Raw genomic sequence first — 24,366 nt, forward strand, 5'->3', positions numbered from 1 at the left:
ACACACACACACACACACAGCCACTCTCAAGAAGAAAGTTTACAGGGTGATGTAAGGGAGGGGGAGGTTGGAGAACAATGGGGTACAATCTCCAAACAATGCCATACCCTTTTAGTCATGGCCTGGCTTTGACTGTGAAGCGGAAACAACTTTGAGCCCTTGTTAACATTGTCCCCAAACTCCAATAAATGTCCACTTTGCTGTCTTTATACTTTACAGTAACACTTATAAAAGTATTTCATTGTGCAGCCTCTAACAGCTATGTGATTTTTCCTGTGACATGTGTTACTGAGTTATGTCTCCATCCTCTCTTCTCCTCTCCTTTCCAAGCAGGACTGATGTCCAGATGGTGTACCCCTCCATGTGCGGTCCAGTTCAGCTCTCCCTGACCGTTTCATGGGCCACAGACCAACCCAAGCATCCGCGGCCACTTGACTCAACCCAACCACGCACTGTAGACCTCACCCTTAACCCCACACCCCTGACCTTCACCCTCAGCCCCTCACTTCCCTCTGTTTCACTCTCTGTCAAGCCTCTCCTCACGTTTTGACAATCCTAACCCTCCCTGAGACCAACATGGTGGCCTGCATTCCCGCTTTAGTCTTGGTCATGATGTGTCGAGGCGTCTTGCTCTCCGTTGGAGACCCACCTCAGTCCCGCCGTGAGATCCGCATCGAGGGCGACTTGGTGCTCGGCGGCCTGTTCCCCGTGCACGAAAAAGGTGCTGGGATGGAGGAGTGTGGCCGTGTGAATGAGGACAGAGGGATCCAGAGGCTTGAGGCCATGCTGTTCGCTATAGACAGAATTAATATGGACAACACTTTGCTGCCCGGTGTTTCCCTTGGGGTCCACATCCTGGACACCTGCTCCAGAGATACCTATGCATTGGAGCAGGTGCGTGAGTATGATCACTGTACATAAACTCTGTTTCTGAATGAGGGATGATTCTGGACAGTATTTAAAAATACTTTTCTCATCTTAAGCTTACGCTGCCTGCCATCTACTTAAAATGCTGTTCACATCATGTTTTCTAGGGTGTAGTAAATCAGAATCACTTTAGCTTTCGTTTGCACAAGATGCTGTTTACTTTCAAACTCAAATTCGCCTTATGCAAACATACATGGCCAAGATATATCATTGGTAATTTACCTAATTGCAACAAACCATGTGCTTAGCATGTTATATATTCTTTGAACAGTGTAGTTTATAATTATATCTCATATAGAGCATTTAATATCCAAGATGGTTTCCCATTTTTGTGTTGGAGATCGCTAAGTTGTAACTGCATTTACCTGTGAATGCTGATACAACTTTTTAGATACAGCACAGTTCACATAGTTTGTTTAATTAGCTGTTTGTTCACTTGCCCTGATTGGCAACTTGAGCTTTTGCTCTGCAAAGTAAGTAAGTTGTGGTGTCAGAAGTAAAAAGTGCAAGGTTTCCATTTTAAATCAAGTAAAACTATAAGGTCTCATTAAAAGATAATATTTAGATAAAGTAAACGTCCCTCAAAATTCTATTTTATCCACTCGGGTAAAGACCTCAAATGATAACAGCAAATGCTTGATGAGAAACAGAAATTTAAGCTATTTGGGATGAGTGAAATGAGCCAGATAAAAAAAAAAGAAGAAAAAAAAGACAGCACTTTCCCCTCAGGGATTATTATCTTCAAAAAGATTATTGTATTTTATTGCAGAGCTATTCTGGGATGATGCATCTAGTGATCTTATACAATGAGCTCTTTGTCTGATTGTACGAACCCCGGATTCTTGACATTAGGGTTCCCTAAATAGGTTGTAGGTACATTGGCTGCTTGTCCACAGACCAGAAATATGTTATAATGCGCCTCAGTCTCATAGGAGTTAATTTGCAATTTGGACCCTGTACTGAAAGCATTTAAGAGCCCCTAGTGTGAAGCAATGGGTTTTTACAGTTAATTCAAAAAGATAGAAACTCTACGTCATAAAAAAAAAAACATGCAGTCTTTCTTTATGTAGCATATTTCTTTCAAAGAACATAATTAAAAGGCTGATTAAGAATAAATAGATAATATAGACCATATGCTACACAGTATGGTGCAAAGCATTTGATTTAAAATATCTTTGTGCTTGTGTTGCCTAGGCTCTTGAGTTTGTAAGAGCCTCCCTCACCAAGGTGGACGACACGGAGTTCATCTGTCCAGACGGATCTTATGCCCTGCAGGACGACAGCCCACTCGCAATCGCTGGAGTCATAGGCGGGTCCTTCAGCAGCGTCTCCATACAGGTAAAACACATACAGCATGCAGGTAGACGAATATTCGTACAAACATGTTTCACCATCATTTACTTTAAACTTCCTTGGTAGCTTCTTTTTTTTTTTTACTCGTTCTGGCAAAGGTTCCATGACCAAGAGTGCAAAGGCTGGCTTCCAGTGACATGGCAGTGCCAGTGTGTTGAGTGTATGTGACTGCGTGTGTGTGTGTGTGTGTGTGTGTGTGTGTGTGTGTGTGTGTGTGTGTGTGTGTGTGTGTGTGTGTGTGTGTGTGTGTGTGTGTGTGTGTGTGTGTGTGTGTGTGTGTGTGTGTGTGTGTACTTGTTTCTGAAATCAAATTCCATTGGTGTGTTCTTGTGTGTTTCCCCAGCTCTTGTAGCACTTGTCACAGATCTGGGTAATTTGCATAGTTTAGCATAAAACCTCCTTCTGCTTTACCCCTCTGTGACTGCACAAAAGCCTCCTCCTATCAGTCCTTTAATCCCTAATCTCTGCAACTGTCTCTCTGTCTTCTCTTTCTCACCCTCTCTTCTTCTCTCTAACATTTTATGTATTTCTTTTTTTTTTCAGTCCCTTAAATCTTTGCTCTCTTCCTTCTCACCACTGCCTGCTTTTCTTTTTTCTCCTTCTTTACATGCATTCAGAGGCGTCTCTCCCGGCTATTTGAGGAGAGCTCAGTGTATGCTGACCTAAGCCCCTTCTTCTCCTCCTCCTCCTTCCTGGGGCAGCCATTGTTAACACATCTGCTCTGTTTCTTGTCCTTCATCAAAAATAATAATCCCTTGTTTTCTTGCATTTCATTCTTGTTGCCCCTTGTTGCTGTTGCTTTTACCTGTCTATTCTGAGAGCAGCGCTGTTTATTAGACCCAAACTGTTCTCTGCTTTCTGTTCTCTTGCCAATGAAGCTAATCCAGCTACTCCCTCATTCCTCTCCACTTGGCCGGTCTATCTGTTGCTTCCAAATGAAGTAATAGGGAATTATTTTATGTTTAACCATGCACAACTAAACTTCAATGCCTTGAAGGCATTTACATAGCAGGCATCATTCCTCCCCTCCGTTTGTACATGTGTGTGTATGTGTCTGTGTGTGTGTGTGTGTGTGTGTGACTTGCATTCCAAGCAGAAAGAACACACAGCACCCCTTCACTGCACCAATTTTTTCCCCCTTCCCTTTCATTTTTTCTTTACTCGTCTTTCATATTCAGCTGGTTCCTACAGTACCTCTCCCTTCCTTTTTTCAGCTCTCACTAACAGAGTAAACCCTCCGTATGCCTACGGACAGGCCTCTTAGCTAGCTGTGGTCATTGTTCAGTGGCAGGTAATGGAGCAATGCAGTTACATTTTTGCAGGGTGACCTTCCCTGACATTTAGGTCAACTGCCATCTTAAAACCATAAAAACTGTACCATAAGCAGCCATCCATGTGAGTGTGTGTGTGTGTGTGTGTGTGTGTGTGTGTGTGTGTGTGTGTGTGTGTGTGTGTGTGTGTGTGTGTGTGTGTGTTTGTGTGTTATTGCAGGTGTTTGTGTATGTGTCGACTTGTCCTTGGGCACATCAGTATATGTATGTATATGATTGCAACTGTGTCTAATCTTCTATATTATTAGTCTAATGAGATTCTGACATGTTGTCAAAACAGCTCATCAAGTGAGCTGTGAATGAAAAGTAGAAAAGCCCAGAGTGACGCACTCTAAAAGGATTAAAGTGAGGCAAGAACAGAATGGTTGTGTTGTCTGTGCTTATTTGTGTGTGTACATTTGTTTGTGTATGTTTACATGTCTTTGTGTGCATGAGTATGTGTATCAATTATGTTTGCACTGTTTGTGTTGGCGTCTGTGACTAAAATTGTATTGAAGAGACTATGACCAAACCCCAATCAACAGTAAAGAGAATATTATATGGACATCAGATCATGTCCATCACTAATGCATGAGTCAGTGATTTATTGGACTTCTGTGCGTGTGTGTGCGCGTGTGTGTGTGTGTGTGTGTGTTTGTGTGTGTGTGTGTGTGTGTGTGTGTGTGTGTGTGTGTGTGTGTGTGTGTGTGTGTGTGTGTGTGTGTGTGTGTGTGTGTGTGTGTGTGTGTGTGTGTGTGTGTGTGTGTGTGTGTGTGTGTGTGTGTGCGTGTGTGTGTGTGTGTGTGTGTGTGTTATCCTCTGATTCTCCATGTGCATATATTGCTACACTTTCTGCATTGTCTTTTATCTTTAAATAATCACATTATGCATGAAGCAATTCCTATCAGCAACAACCTTCTAAATATGTTCTAATTTTTCCTTTGATGGAGAAAAAAAAATACATTTATTAAAGGATCTTTCCAATTATTTTTGTGGGTTTTTGTCAATGTGCCAATCATATTTGATCAAACTTTCATTACTAGCTTAACTGAAGAGCTTGATCCAAATGGAGATCTGCTCTCCAATATAGACCAGTCGTTCAAGGGAAACCCCTTAACACAAAAACACTAACCCTGCAGTTATGCATGTCTTTAAATAGCTGTGGTTGAGCAGTTTTATTGCAGTTAATGATATTGTTTGTTGATATGTTTTGACATTACTCACAAACACATTATTTCCCTGATGGCTGACGATCATTATGCAGACAACTTTAATTTATTGCTGCCAAAATCGTCTTTTACACAGAAACTGAAGTTTTTTTTCCCAGTGAGTGTTGTGGTGCAAATGATTAGCTTTAGGTGCTTTTGGGTTTGATTTTTCTGGTCTGCCTTTGCCCCATTGGACCATATTAGAAACAAGTGCTCTCTACAAACTGAAACACTACTTTATTTACTTTGATGTCTTTATTGTGTGGAATACTTAGTATTGATCAAATATTTTTTCTCATCAATTCAAAAATGTTAAACTCAGCAGTGGCAAGGAGTAGATCTGAACTCATGGTTACACCTTCCAAGCAATCCAAGGGGTGGACATATCCTTTGTAGCAGTGTCTGGTATGCCGATACCAGAGAAAGGGTTAATTCTAGTAATTCTATTGTGGCTCTTAGGGAAATCATAATTTTTCATTACAGAGAGAGGTTTTGTCATCCTGTCTAATAAGTACAAAAATTGTTTTTTTCTTCTGTTTTTGTTTTTGAGATGCTTAATCATTTCTTCTGAGCATCCTCAAGTTTCCCACTCTCTATGTGTACTTTTTTCTTTGTTGCTGCAACCTCTCAAAAAATTTGCACTGTAAACACTACAAGTGGCTGCCTGACTGCATTCAGTCTTGAGTTTAATGCAGTTCCACACTACAGGCCTGACTTATACCATATGCTTTCAAACGGCGTACCTGACCGCTGTAACTGGTGGACAACTTTTGCCTAAAGAGCAGACCTTTTATACCTTTTTACATAAATGAATCAGAAATTGATGGGACAAAATACAGTAAGATTCAGAGACATCAAATTTGTCTCACACTGTATATCAAAATAAATTATTGTGATCAAATGAGTGAGTTCAAATCAAACTCAAGCTACATGAAATTAAAAGGACTAATTAAAAATAAAGATTTGGGAATTATCCTTTACGTTCTTATGCAGAGAATGTTGTTAGTCTCTCTAACAAAAATGTACGTCTCTTTTCTATAATTCTAAATAATTTTGTTTATTCTGGAACAAAATCATTAGCAAAATATTACCATATCTCCATGTGCTAGAAAAACAGAAGCAGAAACATACTAATCAGTCAATAAAAGTTAAGTTCCTATGATTCATTGGAAAGATTTGATAGTTAAATTATGTTAAAGTAGGTATGGAATTGTTTAATCTGATTTATGTCTCATTTTTCTGTATCTCTCCCCTCAGGTTGCCAATCTTCTCAGGCTCTTCCAGATCCCTCAGATAAGCTATGCGTCGACAAGTGCCAAGCTCAGTGATAAAACCCGCTATGATTACTTTGCCCGCACGGTGCCCCCCGACTTCTACCAGGCCAAAGCCATGGCCGAGATCCTCCGGTCTTTCAACTGGACATACGTGTCCACCGTGGCATCAGAGGGTGATTATGGTGAAACCGGTATAGAGGCCTTCGAGCAAGAGGCACGCATGAGGAACATCTGTATCGCCACTTCAGAGAAGGTAAGGCATGCAGTAGAATTCAATTGAATATGAGTTTCTTTCTTTGGTCCAATATGCATGAATATAAGCACTCACTGCTCAAAGCAAAATATCAAAAAGTCAAAATTTTAATCTGCAGTTTCACACTGATACATGGCCTGAAGCTGCACAGTAACAATGAACAGGGACCTAAATTTGTGAGCTTGTAAAAGTTTGTCTCCATGTCTTATCTTGTCTTACACACAAATGGGTTTTAAATTACACTTGTGTTATCAGTTGTGAACCAGAAAATGAAAGCTTATCTCCAAGAACTCATTCTGGGTACTTTCACAGTCACATTTTTCATCTAATTTGCCACGGAGGTGCATGTTGGTGTGAGACTTAAGCACAGAACACATTTTTCGCTTGTTTCTTCATATGAATGATACTGATAAATAGTTGCAAATATGGTCCTTAAACTTATTTGGTCGTAGGAGGAGAATTTACAGTACTTCTGTTATAACCTCAGTGTCCTTTTCCTGTCCAGGTCGGGCGTTCTAACGCTAAGAAGTCCTACGAAGCTGTGATCCGTCAGCTCCTCCAGAAGCCAAATGCCCGTGTGGCCGTCCTCTTCCTGCGCAGTGATGATGCCAGAGAGCTGCTGGCAGCTGCTGCCAGGCTTAACACCTCCTTCATCTGGGTGGCCAGCGATGGCTGGGGTGCTCAGGAAAGCATTGTCAAGGGAAATGAGATCACCGCTGAAGGAGCCATCACACTTGAGCTGGCAGCCAATCCTCTGCCAGAATTCAACCGCTACTTCCTCAGCTTGAACCCGGTCAAAAACCATCGTAATCCCTGGTATAGGGAATTCTGGGAGCAGCGGTTCCAGTGTTCCTTAGGTGGTGGAGGAACAGGAGGAGGGGGAGGTTTTGGACTAGGAGAGACACTTCTCCTCCCACCGTGTGACAAGGACTTGTCAATGGACAAGAGTAACTTTGAACCAGAGTCAAAGATCATGTTTGTGGTGAATGCGGTGTACGCTATGGCTCATGCCCTCCATAATATGCAACGGAGTCTGTGCTTCAACACCACCAAGCTGTGCGACAGCATGAGGGCCTTGGACGGGCGTAGGCTCTACAGGGATTACATCCTTAATGTCAGCTTCACAGGTAAGACAGCTAGAGCATGGCGAAGAGAGTGAATAGTCCCATATAAGGTGTTCAAGGTAGATAAAGAGTGAAATGAAGGGAACATTGGCGAGGAAGTTGGGATGGAAAGGGGAAGGATAGCAAGAAATAGACAGAAATGTGAGTGCTGTGCGTACTTAACAGTCCTCTCATGAACAACACAGGGATGTTGTCCTTCTCCTCAGCCAAAGCAGCCAAGCAACAGAACATAAAAAGTACTGAGACAAATCCTCTTAATTGCTGTGTGTTGCCAGAGCCAGCCTGCCTTTGACACCTATTACCCATGCGTAATTGATACGATACTACAAAGTTGCTTTGAGGAGAGAGAGCTGCAGTTAATCCGTCAGCCATATTCTTCTCTCTTGCACTAACAAGATTGTGTGTGTTATAATAGCTCCTATAGCAGGCTGCCTGTCTGTCAGTCTCTGTAGAATTGGGAGAGAAGAGACAGAGGATTGGCTTGACTGACAGATGGCGTACAAAGGAAGCGTTATAAATAAACTGCTGTGTCTCGGGGACTGACACAGGTTTAGAGGTGCTTATTCCTCCACCAACCGTGACCAGGAGTAGATATTAAACAGCTAGACAAACAGCACTAACATGGTAGCTTTGCCACGGGACATTGGGGAGAGCGAGCAGGAGGGATGCATGGAGGACACAAGAATGGCATCACATATGGAGCGAGGGGGAAGGAAGCTAAAAGATAAGACTGACAGGTAGACTAAAATGAGAAAAGCGAGTTTGGGGTAAGGTAAAAGGGAGTAAGACAGAAAAAGAGATAGGGAAGGAAGGAGAGAAGAAACAAGGGAGCACTGAGGCAATGCCGGAGTGGGACAGCGTGCATCAGCAGAAGAAGAGGATTCTCTTTGAAATTCCCCAACTTCATTTCTGCTCCAAATCAAAGGACTTGGACCATTTCTGTCTTAGAGGAGTCAGACAGCAAGAAGGAAAGAGAGAGGAAGAGTCTGAGTAAGATAGAGAGGGAGAAAGAAAGAGTGAGAGGATATAGTCAAGGCTATTGCAGTCGCAGTTGATAACCACTCCCTGATAGGATGCATACAGAGAGGGACAGAATATATATGCAGATTTACACATATAGAAAGTTTAGTTGGAGAGGAGAGGAGAGGAGAGGAGGTGTGAATCCCGCTGTGACTTGCCTACATCTCCATGTCTGATCATTTTTTTCCCTTGCATTCCCCTCTCCCATTCTCCATCCCTTCTTTTCACAACTGATGTATGTCCATGAGGCATATGCCTTTACTCTGCGGTAGAGAAAGAGTAAGAGCAAGTGCAAGGATCTTGAGGTTCTATACAGCTCAGTGTCAGTGACGACGGTGACAGCATGGCAAACAGCTGTATTGATAAAAAACGCATTCAATAAATCTTACTTGATCAGACAACGAGGATGTTGAGGGTGGCGGAACAGTCGAACTGGGAAATGTGGCAGCGTTTGTTTTGAGTTTTTGGTTAGCCCTGAATGACTCACTGTCACTGCTGTACATATACATCCTTCCATATGGAAGTAAGGAGCCGAGGTGCGTTGAGGTTGAATGTGGGGTATAAATACTGCAGCATCACCATCCGCAGTGCTCTCAGTCAGATCTGTAGCTGACGAAAACCAACACTGTTCAGCGCTCTCTATCTCTCTCCCATCTCCTTCTCTTGCACACACATGCATTTCCATTAGAAACTCTTTACATTGCATCAAAGTTTGATCTCACTTACATCTTCATGCTTCCCAATACACTTCCCAATTATAATCCCCTCCCTTCCACTTTACATTCACAACACAGCAAGCTGTCATTAACTGTGATTTGGCTGTTTTGTTGTGTGTTACTGAAAGCGTATGTGGTGCACTGAGGCAGTATGTTGTGTGGTTAGGAGAGGGATTTCATATGCCGCTCTCTTCATCTAGCCCCATCTCACTAGTTGCTATGGTAATGAAGCCGACACCATTGCCCATTGTTGAAGTGATCTGGTAGATCATGGGAACTGCTCCCAGCAAACTAGTAACAGACACAGGGGCACATTTGAGCATTTTTATGAGGCCTTGCTACATACTTTGAACATAAAAAAACGCACGTACATACACACAAGAGACATACACGACCACGTGCAAAACAGTCATCTTTTTTACAAAGAGGCAGCTTGAAATGCTTGTTTTTTCAACCAGCACGAAATTGCAGACAACCCCAACCCACACACTTCTCAAAGCCATCATTCAACTCCCACCCACCCACCTCCCCGATCTGCAGCAAACAGATCAGTATATACACACATACACGCAGTCTTCTGTTCAAATAGTGGTGAAAGATGTGATATTCCCCCTTCTCTGCACTGTCGTGTGTGAGTGTGTGTGTGTGTGTGTGTGTGTGTGTGTGTGTGTGTGTGTGTGTGTGTGTGTGTGTGTGTGTGTGTGTGTGTGTGTGTGTGTGTGTGTGTGATATGTCTGTGTTAGCAGAGGCGGTGTGCCTTCAGGGCCGTATTGAGCAGAGAGCTTACTGCAACGTTTAGATGCTAGAGAACAACCTTCACTCCGTCTCTCCCTCGTTTTCTCTTCACTCTCTTCCTCTGTCTCTCTGTCCCTGTCACTCTCTTACTTTCTGTCTCTCTTTCTCTGACTCTTCATCACTCCATCTTTCTATATCTCTCTGTCTCCTTTCTCTTTCTCACGCAGAAAGTGTCCTACTCTCTCTACATTCAAAAACAGCACATCCCACTCAGACTTCACAAGGTTGCTTTCCTGCCTCCACCGCCTCTCTGCGCCGGTTTGTTCCTCCACTCCTTCACTTTACTCATCCCTCCATCCATCCTTCACCTTTTCTCTATTGATTCCACCATGTAAAGGTTTTCCTCTGTCCACCTATATCTCTGCTGTCGTCACGTTAGTTTCTTGCTTTTCTCTTTTGCTGTCTCCCCTTTTTTTTCTCGTATTCTTTTCCCTCTTCTCCCTTGTCACTTCCCTCTTTTCTTTGCCCTTATCTTGTCTCTCGGCTCATCCTCACTCCCAGCACCTCCTGCTTTTGGCCTGCCATTTCCTTCTTTTGTCTCCTCTATCTCACCACCTTTCTTTCAGTCAAGCCTTAGCCCTCTGCTGCTGCACCTTTCCTCTTATACATTTTGCTCCCTTGTTCTAGACTTCCTTCCCCTTCACCCTATCTGTTCTCTATTCCCCTGTGGCCTTTTGCTGTGTGGCCCAGGCAGTGTGTCTGTCCCTGGGGACCAAATCTGCCGGGAGATCAAATAAAGATAATGTGATCTGTCTGTGTGTGTGTTTTTGATGTGTGAGTGCCTCCCTGTATCCATATCTGTATATGGTCAGGGATGTGTATGTGTCCCTTCACACTTTCTTTGTGGGGCAAAGATGTGTAAGGTCAGTAACCATCCCATTCTAAGAAAAGAGGGACAAGAAATGTTGGCTACACAGGTACAGTTGTGTATTTATGCATCAATCTTGATGCACTAATTAGGATTAAATTGGGGATTCAGGTGAATTGATACTTGGAAATATAATTCTCTATTCCCTAGCCAACAGCCAGCTTTTGAATTTTAGTCACACACTCACACAAAGAAAAGATTCCCCCTCTCCCTATGTGTCTGTATGCTTCTCTTTCTGCCCACTTTTAGATTACTTATTCCTACTTATTCCTCCCAAGCCCCTTTGCCTCCTCTCTCTCTCCCTGCCTTTAATACCCACAATCCCCCTTGGGCCTCGCTTTAGCCCGACATGGCCGAGAGCATAATTAATTTCTCAGCTTCTGAATGAAAAGCCTGTTTTCACCATGCTTCTAATTAAGCTAGAATAATAAGGTGTTTTTCAAGTTAGCGGGAATGCTAAAGTATCTCCACAAAAATGAGGGATCTGGTCAGGCTACGTTAAACAGTTTACAGCAGTTTGTCTTACCTAACTTTATTTGCTTTTTTTGTAAAGTTATTTGTTTTATATTCTGCGGCCCCAGCAGTTATTTGTTGCATTCACAAGACCAAAATCCTCTGGCCCCTGGAATTGGAGCTCACCAGACTTTTAAATGTTGCCCAGGACAGTGTTGAGGAGATAGAGTGGCGCCCATCAGTCAAGGACCTAGGCTGCTTGCCTCAGCTCTCTGCAGTCACCGGAGGAGTCTTGGTGGCCTTGGCCAGCTCTAACTTGCACCTTAATACACTTTCCTGATAAGCTGCTCTGTCATGTCAGCAAGGTCGCTGATGTTGGCTGTAGGAAGCATTCACTAGTCCTCTGAGTCTATTGCTCTCTGAATGTGATCTGTTAGAGGAAAGTCAAGGACAATACAGCGCCCTCAAATGGCTCTGTAGGCTAATGCTGTTATCTCTTTAGTCTGTATTACACGTAATTACCACATACAGCTAATTAGGCTTCTGCACACATCTAAGGTCCTAATAAGGTGCTGTTATGATAATTAGCTAGTGGCAAAGTGTTTCTGTGAGTGTGTATGGGTGTCTAAGAGGAGGAGGCCCAGCTTGTCTTATTGCTCTGTGTTATTAGTAGACTTTATTATCTGCCAACTTGCAATATAATGGATTCATATCTCTTCTTTGCCGAAGATATTATCAGCACATTCTTATTGAATCCTTTTCATTTAGCTGTCACCTACACATTTAGCCCGAAACTCCAAAGAAGACTTGACACTTAGAATTTCCTGTGACAGAGGGAGAAGAAAGATAGAGGGTTCTGCTGTCTCTGTGATTTATGGATTTCATAAACCCTAACCCCCTCTGCTGTCATCTGACACACTATTCTTCTCTGAGCAAACTTAGCTTTCACAACAATAGCACAGCTTTAGCCCTTGTCAGTGTTGCATGGGCGTACACACACATTCATATACACACACCACTAACAGCAGGGTCAGAGCTTTGGTTCTGTCAGCACAGCCTCCCACAGCGCTCAGAGCAATACCTTAACCATCACACTGTAAAGTAAAACCTAAGGGAGCATCCACACATGCGTGTGTGTGTGTGTGTGTGTGTGTGTGTGTGTGTGCACATCCTCACACATACATATACACTTTTCAGCCCCACAGCTTATTCACAATCTGAATTCTGATTCATTCCAATGATCCCCATGTATGTTTGAAGAAAGAATTTGGCCCGTGATTTCTTCAGTTATCCAGTGACAAAGAGATATGAGGAAGGCAGCACAGTACCATCAACGCTGCCGTTCACTGAAGACCAAGAGCCTTGTTATACATTGAAGAGTGATGCTTTATAAATCAAGCGTACGCTGCGCTATCCCTAGCCACATCATCATTTGACAGGGGAGGCAGCAGCACATAACATACAGCCCTGTACAGTCTGTCAGCAGCACAGAGTTGATTGCTCTGCTGTAAGGAAAGAAGAGGCACTGTAGGAGTGACATACACTTTGTCTGAGTCAAAATGGCCAAGTGTCAGCACTGTCAGGTCCAACGCTGCATGCAGCGCTTCAGAAAGTGACTTTTTTCCCAGTCCATAGCTGCTTGTCTCCCTGTTTTTTGGTTGTTGCTTTTTATATATGGTTTCAGCATCCTGCCAGTTTTACAATCTCTTCTGTTCTCACATCCTCAGGGTAGATGGTAATCCTTTCATAACAACTTGTATACAAACCAATTTGGCAGTTTCAGCAGTGTACCTCCCTCACATAAGAGACCCAGAGGCTAATTCTACCAGTGTGTGGGTAGCTATAGCACTGCCCAGGGATTCAGTCCTCTGCCTTCATGCCTATATGACTTTATGGGCAGTTTGTTAATGATGCATTTGGTAATAAACTTTGTCAGATTGGAATTTAGAGTAGCGTTTTTGTCTCTATGTGACCTTAGGCAAGGATGGGAGGCCATTGATACGCACATACATCACTGAGCATACCAGGCATTTATAGCCTCTTAGCAAATACTTTTGTAACTGGCTGGTCTTCATTAATGAAAACACTATTGTAATGCCCTGTACTTTCTGTTCTGGACTGCTAAGGCTTAACTGACCACGGCTTATTGTCTGTGTCCTCACTGCTGCTTTTAAGAAGCATCAATAACACATCAATTGGATGATTGCTTGCGATTGTTTAGCTTTAATCTCCTTTTTCCACTCGTCTTATCTCTTTCTTTTCCTTTCTTTGTCTGTTCACACCCCCTCCAGCCCCTTTCTCTCCGCCGGGCAGTGAGACAGTCGTGAAGTTTGATTCCCAGGGGGACGGCGTGGGCCGATACAACATCTTCAGCTACCAGCGCTCTGGCGATCGTTACGGTTACGTGCCAGTAGGTGAATGGGCAGAGAGTCTGAGCCTGAGCAGCGATCTGATTCACTGGCCCAGAGAAGTGGTGCCCACCTCGCAGTGCAGCGACCCCTGTGAACGGAATGAGATGAAGAAAATGCAGGCAGGTAGGAGACTGAATTTCAACTATGTTCTTTTTTGTCATAGTGGCATACCATACCAGGCAGCAGTACCTTTTGAAAAATGTCAGACTGTCACGCTCTGCTGTTCCTATCCCTGTTTCCCAGGTGAGTACTGCTGCTGGATCTGTACAGCCTGCGAGCCTCATGAATACCTGGCTGATGAGTTCACCTGCTCACCCTGTGCTCCTGGCCAGTGGCCCACTGATGACCTGACATCCTGTTATGACCTCCCTGAGGACTACATTATGTGGGAAGATGCCTGGGCCATTGGTCCAATTACTATCGCCTGTGTAGGGTGAGTGATAAAGGGCTGTCAACATGATGTCAGTTTCTGACCGTTCGAAGAGGTGTAAGTGTGTGTATGTGTTGGGTGACTGCTGGGTTGTTTTACAGAAACTGACTGTTCGCTAAACCCGTCCCACAAACATTCATTATCCAATCATGGCTTAGCAACCATAACAGCAGGTCTGTCAAGCTTTGGATTTTCCACACGCTAGAAAAACTCATAAAAGAGCAACATGCATTTAAAAGCTTGGAGGGTTGACATTTTTCTCGCTGTTCCAAAACCAAAATAACAAGAGCAAAAGTGTAAAGAATGGATTAAACAGTGCTATTTATTTGCTCGAACATAAGCTGTAATTGTCAGCATGTGTGGGTAACTAGCAAAAGTAATGCTTTATTGATGTAGGCTGTAAACCTACAACAACAAAGCATTGCTTTCATACATTCGAGACCAAAGAGCATGTTATATTACATTAGTTTGTGGCTTTACAGGTTATTTTAAACAAAAAGACCGTTCACAACTAGCACATCTACTGAATAGTATTTCCTCACTGTGTGGCAGCTGTGTCCTGGATGCTATTAGACTTTAGGGTACTGTTAACAGCTCTGTCATGCTTCTTATTGGATTTTGGGGATGTTTACACTCCAGCAACCCCTGCCAATGTCACCCAAAATAGCATTATATTTGCCAAACACATCAGGTAGTTCTCATCCTAAAAGCCTTTTCTCTTGTAATGTTAAAATTTTTTCCTTATCATACTCACAATACTAGGACTATCTAGCTCTGCCCTGCACTACACGAGCAATGCTGCTTCTTTATTGTCAACTGGTGAGGATGCTGATTAATAGCTAATAATTAGCTAATAAAGCTAACATTTGCTTAATGTTGCAACTGTTACACTGCATATGTGCTATGTAAGAAAGGAAAGCTTGACAGGCATAGCTACATAGCTTGGCAAACAGTCAATTGAGGCTCAATACTACACACATTTACAACTATCAGTTATTCTGATTTTCTTGACCACTTTACTTGTGCTGCTCCATACCTTAACATAGATAATGATACTAAAAGATTTTCTAATTACTTTCATATATTCTGTTATATATATATAGTCCAGTCCTGCTTGTGTAAAAGCTCATAAGTACCTCTTGAAACTGTGACTTCATGAAACTGCTTTTCTGTCTGGCTCCATAACTTCGCTCCTGTCCCCAGGTTCATGTGCACCGGCCTGGTGTTCTGGGTGTTTATCAGACACAACAACACACCACTCGTGAAAGCTTCAGGCAGGGAGCTGTGTTACATTCTCCTCTCAGGAGTCTTTATGTCCTACGCCATGACTTTCCTCTTCTTAGCCAAACCCTCTCCTGCCATCTGTGCCCTACGGCGCCTCGGCCTGGGCACGTCATTTGCCGTCTGCTACTCCGCCCTCCTCACCAAGACCAACAGAATTGCCAGGATCTTCAGTGGCGTGAAAGACGGCGCAGGTGCAGCGAGGCCACGCTTCATAAGCCCGTCCTCTCAGGTGAGCGATTGCAGCATCGTGTCCATTCATCTGCATCCGTCAGATGAATGGATGGACAGACAGACAGTGGATCTTGGTGACCTTACCTTTTTCTCCTCCCGTCTTTTTCAGGTGTTCATCTGTCTTAGTCTAATCTCTGTCCAGTTAGTGATGGTGTCAGTTTGGCTGCTGCTGGAGGTTCCAGGGACACGGCGCTTCACGTTGCCAGAGCGACGGCAGACTGTCATCCTCAAGTGTAATGTACGTGACTCGAGCATGCTGCTGTCCCTGGGATATGACGTGCTCCTGGTCATCCTGTGTACTGTGTAAGTGTGTCAAAGATGGCTTGATTTGCCCCGAACATTACTTGAAAGGTTCCAGCTAAAGTGCTTTGTGTTCGCCACCATAGGCACTTTGTTAACTGTGTTTTGGTGCCATGTGACGTGCCAGATTCCTATGCGCTCAACAATTGTGCTGAGCTCTTAGAATTGACAAAAAATGTTCAACTCTAAGAGAGTTACACATTAGTTTTTTTTTTCAATTTCATAAGTTTTGCTTTCATAGCAATACTCATTTCAGTAGAGTAGGTATCAGTGTTTTTCCAGATGGCGTCTGTCTAATCAGAAACATGATTTTCTCCCACCAGGTATGCCTTCAAGACCAGGAAGTGCCCAGAGAACTTCAACGAGGCCAAGTTTATTGGATTCACCATGTACACCACCTGTATAATTTGGCTGGCCTTTCTTCCCATCTTTTATGTTACATCAAGCGACTACAGGGTATCTTGAATGCACACACAGGCTCAAATACTTGTTTCCCTGTTTTACATTGGATTGACCCCAACCCAAATAAGTGTAACCCTACTCCTAAAGGGAAAGTTTGACATTTTGGCAAACACGTTTATTCGCTTTCTTTCTGAGAGTTAGATGAGAAGATTGAAACCACCACCACTCATTTCTTTACATGAAATATGAAGCTATCGCCAGCAGCCAGCTAACTTAGCTTGGCATAAAAACTGGAAACTGGGGGTAACGACTAGCCTGGCTCTGGCCAAAGGTGAAAAAATACACTTATCAGCACCTCTAAAGCTAAATAATTAAGAGTAAGACATGAATTATAATATATATTATCAGTAGATATTACAGCATGCATGAGATAGGTATCAATCTTATCGTCTAACTCCCGGAAAGAAAGTAAATAAACGTATGTCAAACTACTCCTTTTAAAATTTAATTATTGACGTTCTGGGGACCTGCTTTTTGTCTCCAAGGGGAAGGGGTGTACCTATAATGTGACTATGTGAGCAGTTTTTTGTCTCCTCAATGCTGGTTAATACAAGAGATCACACAGATCATGAAACAGTGAGTACACAGGTGTAGTGCCAACTTAAAACAAAATTTCTAATTCTGCTGGCAAATGTCCCAGCTCTGCAACACTGGGACGACAAACAGACAGGCTCTGTCAAACTGCTGACACGTGTTCAGATTTAACACCAAAGGGGACTGAGTGTTCACCTGATCCATACAAATCTTAAGCATACACACACACCTTAAGCACACACTTCCACAAACACACAAAAAGAGCACTGTATCAAAGGGCATAAGAGAAGAGTGCTGATGCCAGGGCTGCTCATTTGTCCCCCCTCCCCACACACAACCACACACACACACACACACATACACACACACCCCTCTCTCTCTCTCTGGAAATAAGCATTTATTTGGCCTTGCAATCTGACTTTAAGATTAGTCAGGTAGATGTGTAACATCAGCAGCATGGACAACCACCCACTCACACACACATAAGTATATACAAACACAGAAGAGATGTTGAAGGGTTCATTACTAATGTGCATCTCTGTAAAGTACTGTGATTTTACTGTGAGCTGCTGCTATACAACTCTATAACCATCTGTAACACTTTCCAGCCAAACAAAGCTAGACAAAGCAGTTATTATGGCAACCTGAAAGGGACATACAACATACAACCCTTTTGCAGGCCTGTGATCAAAAATCACAAAAACATGAGACTGTATTTAGCACTGATTTGGTACAATTAATCACAGAGAATGGAGTTAAAGACTAGTTTAGTTTGGCCCCTGTGGTCTCTGTTCATTAAGTCTTTTATTGATCCATGCTGTAATTGTTATCCTCTGGATTGCTGCAAAGAAACAGTCTGCCAATGAAGAGTTACACTCTCACTTTAGAGGCCTCATTGGCTTTGTGTACATATAGATTGGTTAATTACTTTAGGCAATTTTTTTGCTCTGTTTTTATCAAACTAGCTTTAATTTATTATTATTTTGTTTTTTGCAAAGCACTTTGTAATACTCATTCAAAAGGTGCACTTGAAAAATTATTATTATAGATTATTATCATCAAATTAGCTCATAATGGCAATTACTTTGTTCTACATTAGCATAAGATTTATCCATCAAAGTCTTGCAAGTAATTACTGTCTCTTCTTCCCCCTTCTCTCCTCTGCAGGTTCAGACCACTACTATGTGTATCTCAGTTAGCCTTAGTGGCTTTGTGGTCCTTGGATGTATGTTTGCACCTAAAGTCCATATCATCATGTTCCAGCCCCAGAAGAATGTGACCAGCCACAGGCTTAACCTCAATCGCTTCAGTGTCAGCGGGGCTGCCACCACATACGCATCTCACGGTAAGTTACATGCAGTTACCTCATTTTTAAAGAGACAGGGGTTTTTAAAGCAGCACTCCCTTGCTGTTTTTTTTTTTTTTTTTTTTTTCAAATGGGTTGGCTCAACATTAAAAATCCAGCACAGCGGAAAGGGAATACAAAATCTTGAATTTTAAAGTATCTAAGGGTTTGTTATCTGTATTTTTTTGTTCCTTTGTTCTGTGTTTTGTTCCTATAGAACAGCCACAGAACAGTTTCAGAGAGTCTGATGAGTCTAATGCTATGACCCAAGTCAGCAAGGTCTCCAAATATGGACCACTGTTACCCCAAAGGTGTTACCTTTATTGCATGATTTAAAGGTTCACTCATGAGATAGACTGCAAACAATGGCATTCTGCTGACAGAGCTGTAGCATTGAGCAGTGATATGAGATACTAGGGAAGAGGTATGCCCCTATGAAGTGAACACATACAACAACATATTTCAAGGCAAGAAAAAAAAAAAAAAAAAAAAAAAAAAATATATATATATATATATATATATATATATATATATATATATATATATATTTACATACACCACAGTAGTTAATTAGACGGTTGGACGTAATTCCAATGTGTAAGAATTGGCCAAATGTCAAATTCATACTCCAAACAAATAAGGGGCAGTATATTACCAGAAACTTGGGGTGTCTACCCCTTTCATAAGAAACAAGGAAATGCGCTTTTTGGTCCCTCCTCTCCCTCCCCTTCCCCTGTCCCATAGTCGGACTGGCCATCGGGCATACCGGGACAAATCCCGGTGGGCCGCGGCATCGTTGGGCCAGTGGACCATCATAAATAGTGATGGCAGGAGTAGAGGACGAGCCACGAGAGGTCGAGGAACGCAAGGGAGAGAGAGAGCAGCTAGAGCAGCAGCATCAATAGCTGAGCTTGAGGAAAGAATGGAGGAATGTCGCCCAGAGAGAACGGCTGCAACACAGGTTTATAGCCTACTCGCAGTTACTACTTCTTCATCCTCTCATGTTGGACTGAGGGCAGACTGGACACTACAGTGACCCACTATCGCCTCTTGAGGTACAAAGTGGTATTACGAGATGGGCCAGGGCTAGCTGGTTAGCATGCTAACTTCAGTATGTATCTCTGCAACATAATACATAGACGTCTTAAACATAACGTCAAAACTGTTATTTCTTCACATTCTGTTGATAATCTTAGTTAATTTTTGAATATTTTAAACTAAAATACTCACATATTGGCCCTTTAAATAGCTTGTTGAAATTGTTAGACTGCATTAATATCACTTCCTCCCTGGAAACACACAAGCACGCTGTGAAAGACAGACCAGGTAATGCCATTCGTTACTGTTGGATTGGTGCGTTGAATCCACATTGTGCTTGTAACATAAAGTTGGTGCCCATTTGTAATATGCATTTATGGTCCCTCAATGCTTTTTCTACGCAAATGTCTAGACCTCCATAACTATTACAATCATTTGATTATCATTTGATTTCATTTTGTTAACTAAGAAATGCTTTTATGAGAAAGTATATGTAGAAATCTAATATCCACGAAATGCTTCATTCCTGTCTTTCTGTGTAAATATCTTCACTTTCCTTCTTGTTATTCCATGTCTTTTCCTAGCGTCTGTCAGTGCCCACTACGTCCCAACCGTGTGCAACGGGAGAGAAATCGTTGACTCCACTACTTCCTCTCTGTGACCACGTACAGTCCACTCTCTAAATCTGCCCCTGCGACTGTTAGCCAATCCATGGACATTATCCCCTTCGACCTTCTTTGCCCACCTCATACACATACTGTATATACTTATACGCAAAAACATATATACATTTGTACACATACACACAAATACACGCACAAACAAACAAACAAACTTCCTTGTGGACTAGAACTGTATTGTTTCACAAATGTAGAAAGTGTGTAACTATAATTAAATTATTTTCTAGGGATGTACATACATGGAATCGACATTGTTGTAAGTAGAGAAACAAAAGAACAAAAAAAGTTTTTAGGAGGAATTTTTGGAGCCTTTGTTTTTGATAGCTTTGTTATGATGCAGTGTAAATAGACGTGCGCTTAATCATGGTAGGAGGGTGTGTGTCCCTCGGTCTGGATGCACATTTGTGGCTATGCTCGCCTCACCTGCAATATCCCACAGACTTTTTATTCTCATGCTTTTTTGTAGGTCTCATTGTAAAACCGATTATGTATGCATTTCTATTGTGTATCTGTACATTTGTATATTATACTACTGATGGTTCAAACAGCACAATGTTGACAGTCTTGTAACCCTAGAATGAATGTGGACAGAAGCATAAACTGGTTAGGATATAACGGCCAGAACGGACATGTACAAAGAAATCCATCGATCTAATAGACTTACAGTTATACTGTGCCAGAACACAATTTTCAGTTTGAGAATTTGTCTATTCACTTCCTGATAGATGGGATTTGCATCCTAGATCTGTATAAAAAGAACCCACTGTGGCTGTTTTTGCAGGAAAGCAGGTTTTGCTTTTGATACAAAAGTTCTTTTTTCTATTTCTGATCATGGAATCCCTTTATCCAAATGGCCATAGTCCCAGACATGTGCTCACCAAAGCAACATTATGTTCACTCCCACTCTCAAACCGCGGTCCTCAGAGGATTGCTGTAATGGATTGCTAATAATAACTAATAGCAGGGACGAAAAGTACATCAAATGTGTTTCTTTTGCCTCAAAACTGTCAATACAGACAGTGCTGTGATAGTTCTGTCAGCCAAAACAAATGGGTGTCTTACCAGGTTATGAATTTGTACTAGTTTGACTCAACCAGTAATGAAGGAAAAATGGCTGCTTTGCTGAACACATGTTGAATTTTTCCAAATACAGGGGGGTGGTAGCTGATGTTTTGGGCCCCACAGATATGGTATGTTTTGAATATGGCTATGTGCCTTAATGTATGTTTGATAGTGCTCCAGGCAGAGGTTGTAAGAAATCAGTTTTACATTACCAGATGCAAATCCTTGTTTGGTAAACGTAAAAATGACCTCAGTATAGAGTACATGTTTCAGGGCAACACTATGCCAGTTAGTTTTATTCCTTACCAAGCCTTCTGCAATTGATTGTTTACCTGAAGTGTTGAAACAGTGACTCTGAGGAATTCTTAGGTTAAAAGGACTTTCTCTACCCCCCTTCTTTCTCAAGTCTGTGATTTAAAAAAAACAAACAAAACGAAATGGATATTTCTGATAGACACTCATCACACTGATTTTACGTTTCTACAGCTTAGCAGCTCCAAGAAAAGAAGGAAGGGGAAGAGAAGTTCATATACCACTGAGATGAAGTCATTGACTCGTCGACTTATTGAAGTGTGTAGTTTACATGCGTGTTAAATGTGTTGACGTTGAGAGGCACAGAGGAGCAGCTGGCTCCGGCAGTCCCAGGGAGGCTCACAAGAGGAAGCAGAGCACACAGTGTCAGCTGCAGGCAGATCCCAGCTAACAAAAGGATGTTAGAGTAGAACTCATATGCATAACATACTTAACACTTATCAAAACATCCATATCCATCAAACTCTCAGTTTGTGGCTGGAAATGTGACAAACTCTTTCCTGGGTGACATTTATGAGGTGGGGGAATAAATGATGAGACACATGAATAAAGTTGTTCTAAGAAAATCTAAATAGCCTAAATTAGTGGATTAATTTAGCATTACAGCATATTTCATTTTAAAGAGTGGCCTCTCATGCAAGAATTTTTTGCATTTAGGAAGGTAGTAAATTATTATTAAACTGATGTTAAATGGTTACATACTATAATATGCTATTTAAAATAAAGTGTGACTGTTATACTTGATATTTCTAACAAAGTATGTGACCAGAATCACTTACTTGCTTCCCCAGACCAGCATTTTAAAGTGATTTTCTCCATGTTAAAATTCATATAGTAGGTAGAGGCCGAACTGTTGAACATTGATTTCTTGACCGGTCTACACCTTTGCACAGCCAGTCTCCAACAGCACCCTGTGATTATCAATTGAACGATAGATTGAAAGAATTTTAGAGGATGCGCCAAGACGAGCCGACCTACATTGGGTGTGTGTCTTAGGTGCAGAGAGCAGGAGGAGAGAGCGATGTGGCAGAGCAGAGGGGAGCTGCTGCTGGATTATGTAAAGCACTCCCACAGCCCAGAAGTCACAGCGCCTCTATGGAAGCTCAAAGCGTCTCAGAGATTCACAGGTCTTTGTTAGCAGAAGGCTTAGCCATTCAGTCAGTAGTCCTGCTCCCACAAGATACACCCCGCATGGCAGGTTGCTATGGACAACCACTGCCACATCCGCTGCTGGAATGTGTATTTGTCTGCATGGAGAGGAGGGTGGGAGGAGGGGTGAGGAGAGGGCGAAAGAAGAAGGATAGAAAGAGGAAAAATGGGTTGCTGGGTCTGATTCAATTTGGCAGTGACTGATGAGATTTGGCTCAGCCAGGCCCAGTACTCTACTCCCAGCTTTTAATGGCCGCACAAATAGAGCACTTAACCCTGATTTTCCTCTCACTTAGTCCAGCGACTAGTCTCGGACAACAGTCTCACACTCTTTCACTGACCCTCTTCTTCTCAATCCGCCTCACCCCTTCAACCTTTCCCCCCGCCACCTTTGTCTGCCTCATCCCCACACAATGTGCGAAACTTGCCACTGAGTCAGTCTCCGCCAGGACCACCTAAGCCAAACCAACAGATTGGTAACCCACACTTAAACTGAAGCACTCAGATCTGGGTGCCCACCGCAGCACATGCCAACAAGGCAGCCTGGAGGAGGTTGGAAAAGGGACAAGGGGAAGGCAGATAACGGAGATGGAGAGTGTATGGGAAAATCAAAATGGGATTTAGATGTAAAGAAAATGCATCACTTTGAAGTACATCACCTTTCTCACTACACTACACTCAGTTTATCATCTCGTGCACCCACTAACTCTCTCTGGAAGCTTACTTAATTGGCTTTACTCGTGAATATCCCTTTCAAACAGCAAGCCATCGACTACAGACATTGTTCCTCTACTCAGTCTCTGCCAACTGCCATGTGCTCTACAAAGGTCTCTGTGCTGTAGCCACCACTATATAACAGAATGTGTCCTTGGCCCCTTGGCTCTGAAACAAGACAAGATCTCTGCAGCGAAATGAAGCCGAGGTCAAGCTAAACTCTGGAACTGGCCAGTCACAAAGCAATAGTTCCGTGTTTATGATACGCGGCTGTGATGACATCATAATAAATAACAACAAAAAGCTGGTGCTGTCTGCTTGTCCTTCTGTGTCCGGTCTGTCTGGTTTGTAAAAAAAAAAAAAAAAGTAGTACAGCGTGCCTGTGTGCCAAGTCAGTAAATCTCAGCTAAAATTCAAATGTTAAATACACGTGTAGATAGATGTCTGTCAGAAACATTAACAGCCCCTCACCACCACTTTCACACGGACAAACGGGCTCTATTCATAGCGTGTGCTGGCAAATGTTGAAAGATGGCTCTAACACTCCTGCCTAATCTGTTCCTTAAGTGATGGCACTTCAATTAAACCATCTAGCGGAGTGCTCCCTGCCTCAGGACAATGCACGCCAGTGTGTAGGCTCAGAGAAAGAAACGATCACATAGATAGAAAGAAAAAGGAAAGAAAGCTAAAGATAGGACAGTGTCTGTCACTAGTTTTCTGTCCTCTGCTGCCCTCAGCAACACAGTCTGACACAGTGTGTGTTAGAGTGGATTTCTGTAGAAAAGTAAGGGACATGAAAAGTTGCTTTTAAAACGCCTTTAAATATCTGCAGATAATTTCAGTTTTTTTTTTTTTTTTTTTTTAATCCAGACTACATCATAACGTCTATTGTTATTACTTTTGCAGAGCTGGATGTTGACTCTTTTCTTGTAGCCTAGTGATGATTGCCCTCTGGTGGTAAGCTTAGGTCATCAGATGAAAAAACCTCTGTACAGCACAGGCAGGAAATTCCATCCCCGCAGCACCCAGGGTTTAACAGACTGGACGCAGGTTAGTTTGCACATACTTTTGTTCTTAATTTCTGCCTGCAAGGGAGCAAAAAAAACATGATAA

At 42.5% G+C, this 24,366-nt stretch overlaps 1 protein-coding gene across 5 annotated transcripts; it reads left to right on the forward strand.

Moving 5' to 3' along the window:
• Nucleotides 1-576: 576 nt before the first annotated feature.
• On the forward strand, nucleotides 577-20,088 carry grm3 (glutamate receptor, metabotropic 3). Of its 5 annotated transcripts, none has more exons than XM_040133106.1 (12): nucleotides 715-894; nucleotides 2,122-2,265; nucleotides 6,056-6,325; nucleotides 6,831-7,185; nucleotides 7,222-7,452; nucleotides 13,593-13,835; nucleotides 13,956-14,145; nucleotides 15,346-15,655; nucleotides 15,767-15,960; nucleotides 16,281-16,413; nucleotides 18,121-18,302; nucleotides 19,931-20,088. In XM_040133106.1, the coding sequence occupies exons 1-12, from the start codon at nucleotides 730-732 to the stop codon at nucleotides 19,995-19,997; spliced, it is 2,484 nt and encodes an 827-aa protein (XP_039989040.1). In that variant the 5' UTR covers nucleotides 715-729; the 3' UTR covers nucleotides 19,998-20,088. The 5 variants fall into 5 exon arrangements, with proteins under 5 accessions (XP_039989037.1, XP_039989038.1, XP_039989040.1 ...); XM_040133108.1 differs by having other exon boundaries at nucleotides 6,831-7,182; nucleotides 7,225-7,452; XM_040133107.1 differs by having other exon boundaries at nucleotides 6,831-7,182; nucleotides 7,225-7,452; nucleotides 18,121-18,298; nucleotides 19,921-20,088.
• The last annotated feature ends 4,278 nt before the right edge of the window (nucleotides 20,089-24,366 follow it).

The sequence above is a fragment of the Xiphias gladius genome, chromosome 8, assembly GCF_016859285.1.
Source record: "Xiphias gladius isolate SHS-SW01 ecotype Sanya breed wild chromosome 8, ASM1685928v1, whole genome shotgun sequence".
Classification (NCBI taxonomy): Eukaryota; Metazoa; Chordata; class Actinopteri; order Istiophoriformes; family Xiphiidae; genus Xiphias; species Xiphias gladius.

Coding starts and splice junctions, on each gene's coding strand:
- grm3 (XM_040133103.1), top strand. CDS start 577: ATGGTGGCCTGCATTCCCGCTTTAGTCTTGGTCATGATGTGTCGAGGC. Junction 14,146..15,345: donor ATTACTATCGCCTGTGTAGG/GTGAGTGATAAA, acceptor TCCTGTCCCCAG/GTTCATGTGCACCGGCCTGG. Junction 18,299..19,920: donor CACCACATACGCATCTCACG/GTAAGTTACATG, acceptor GTCTTTTCCTAG/CGTCTGTCAGTGCCCACTAC.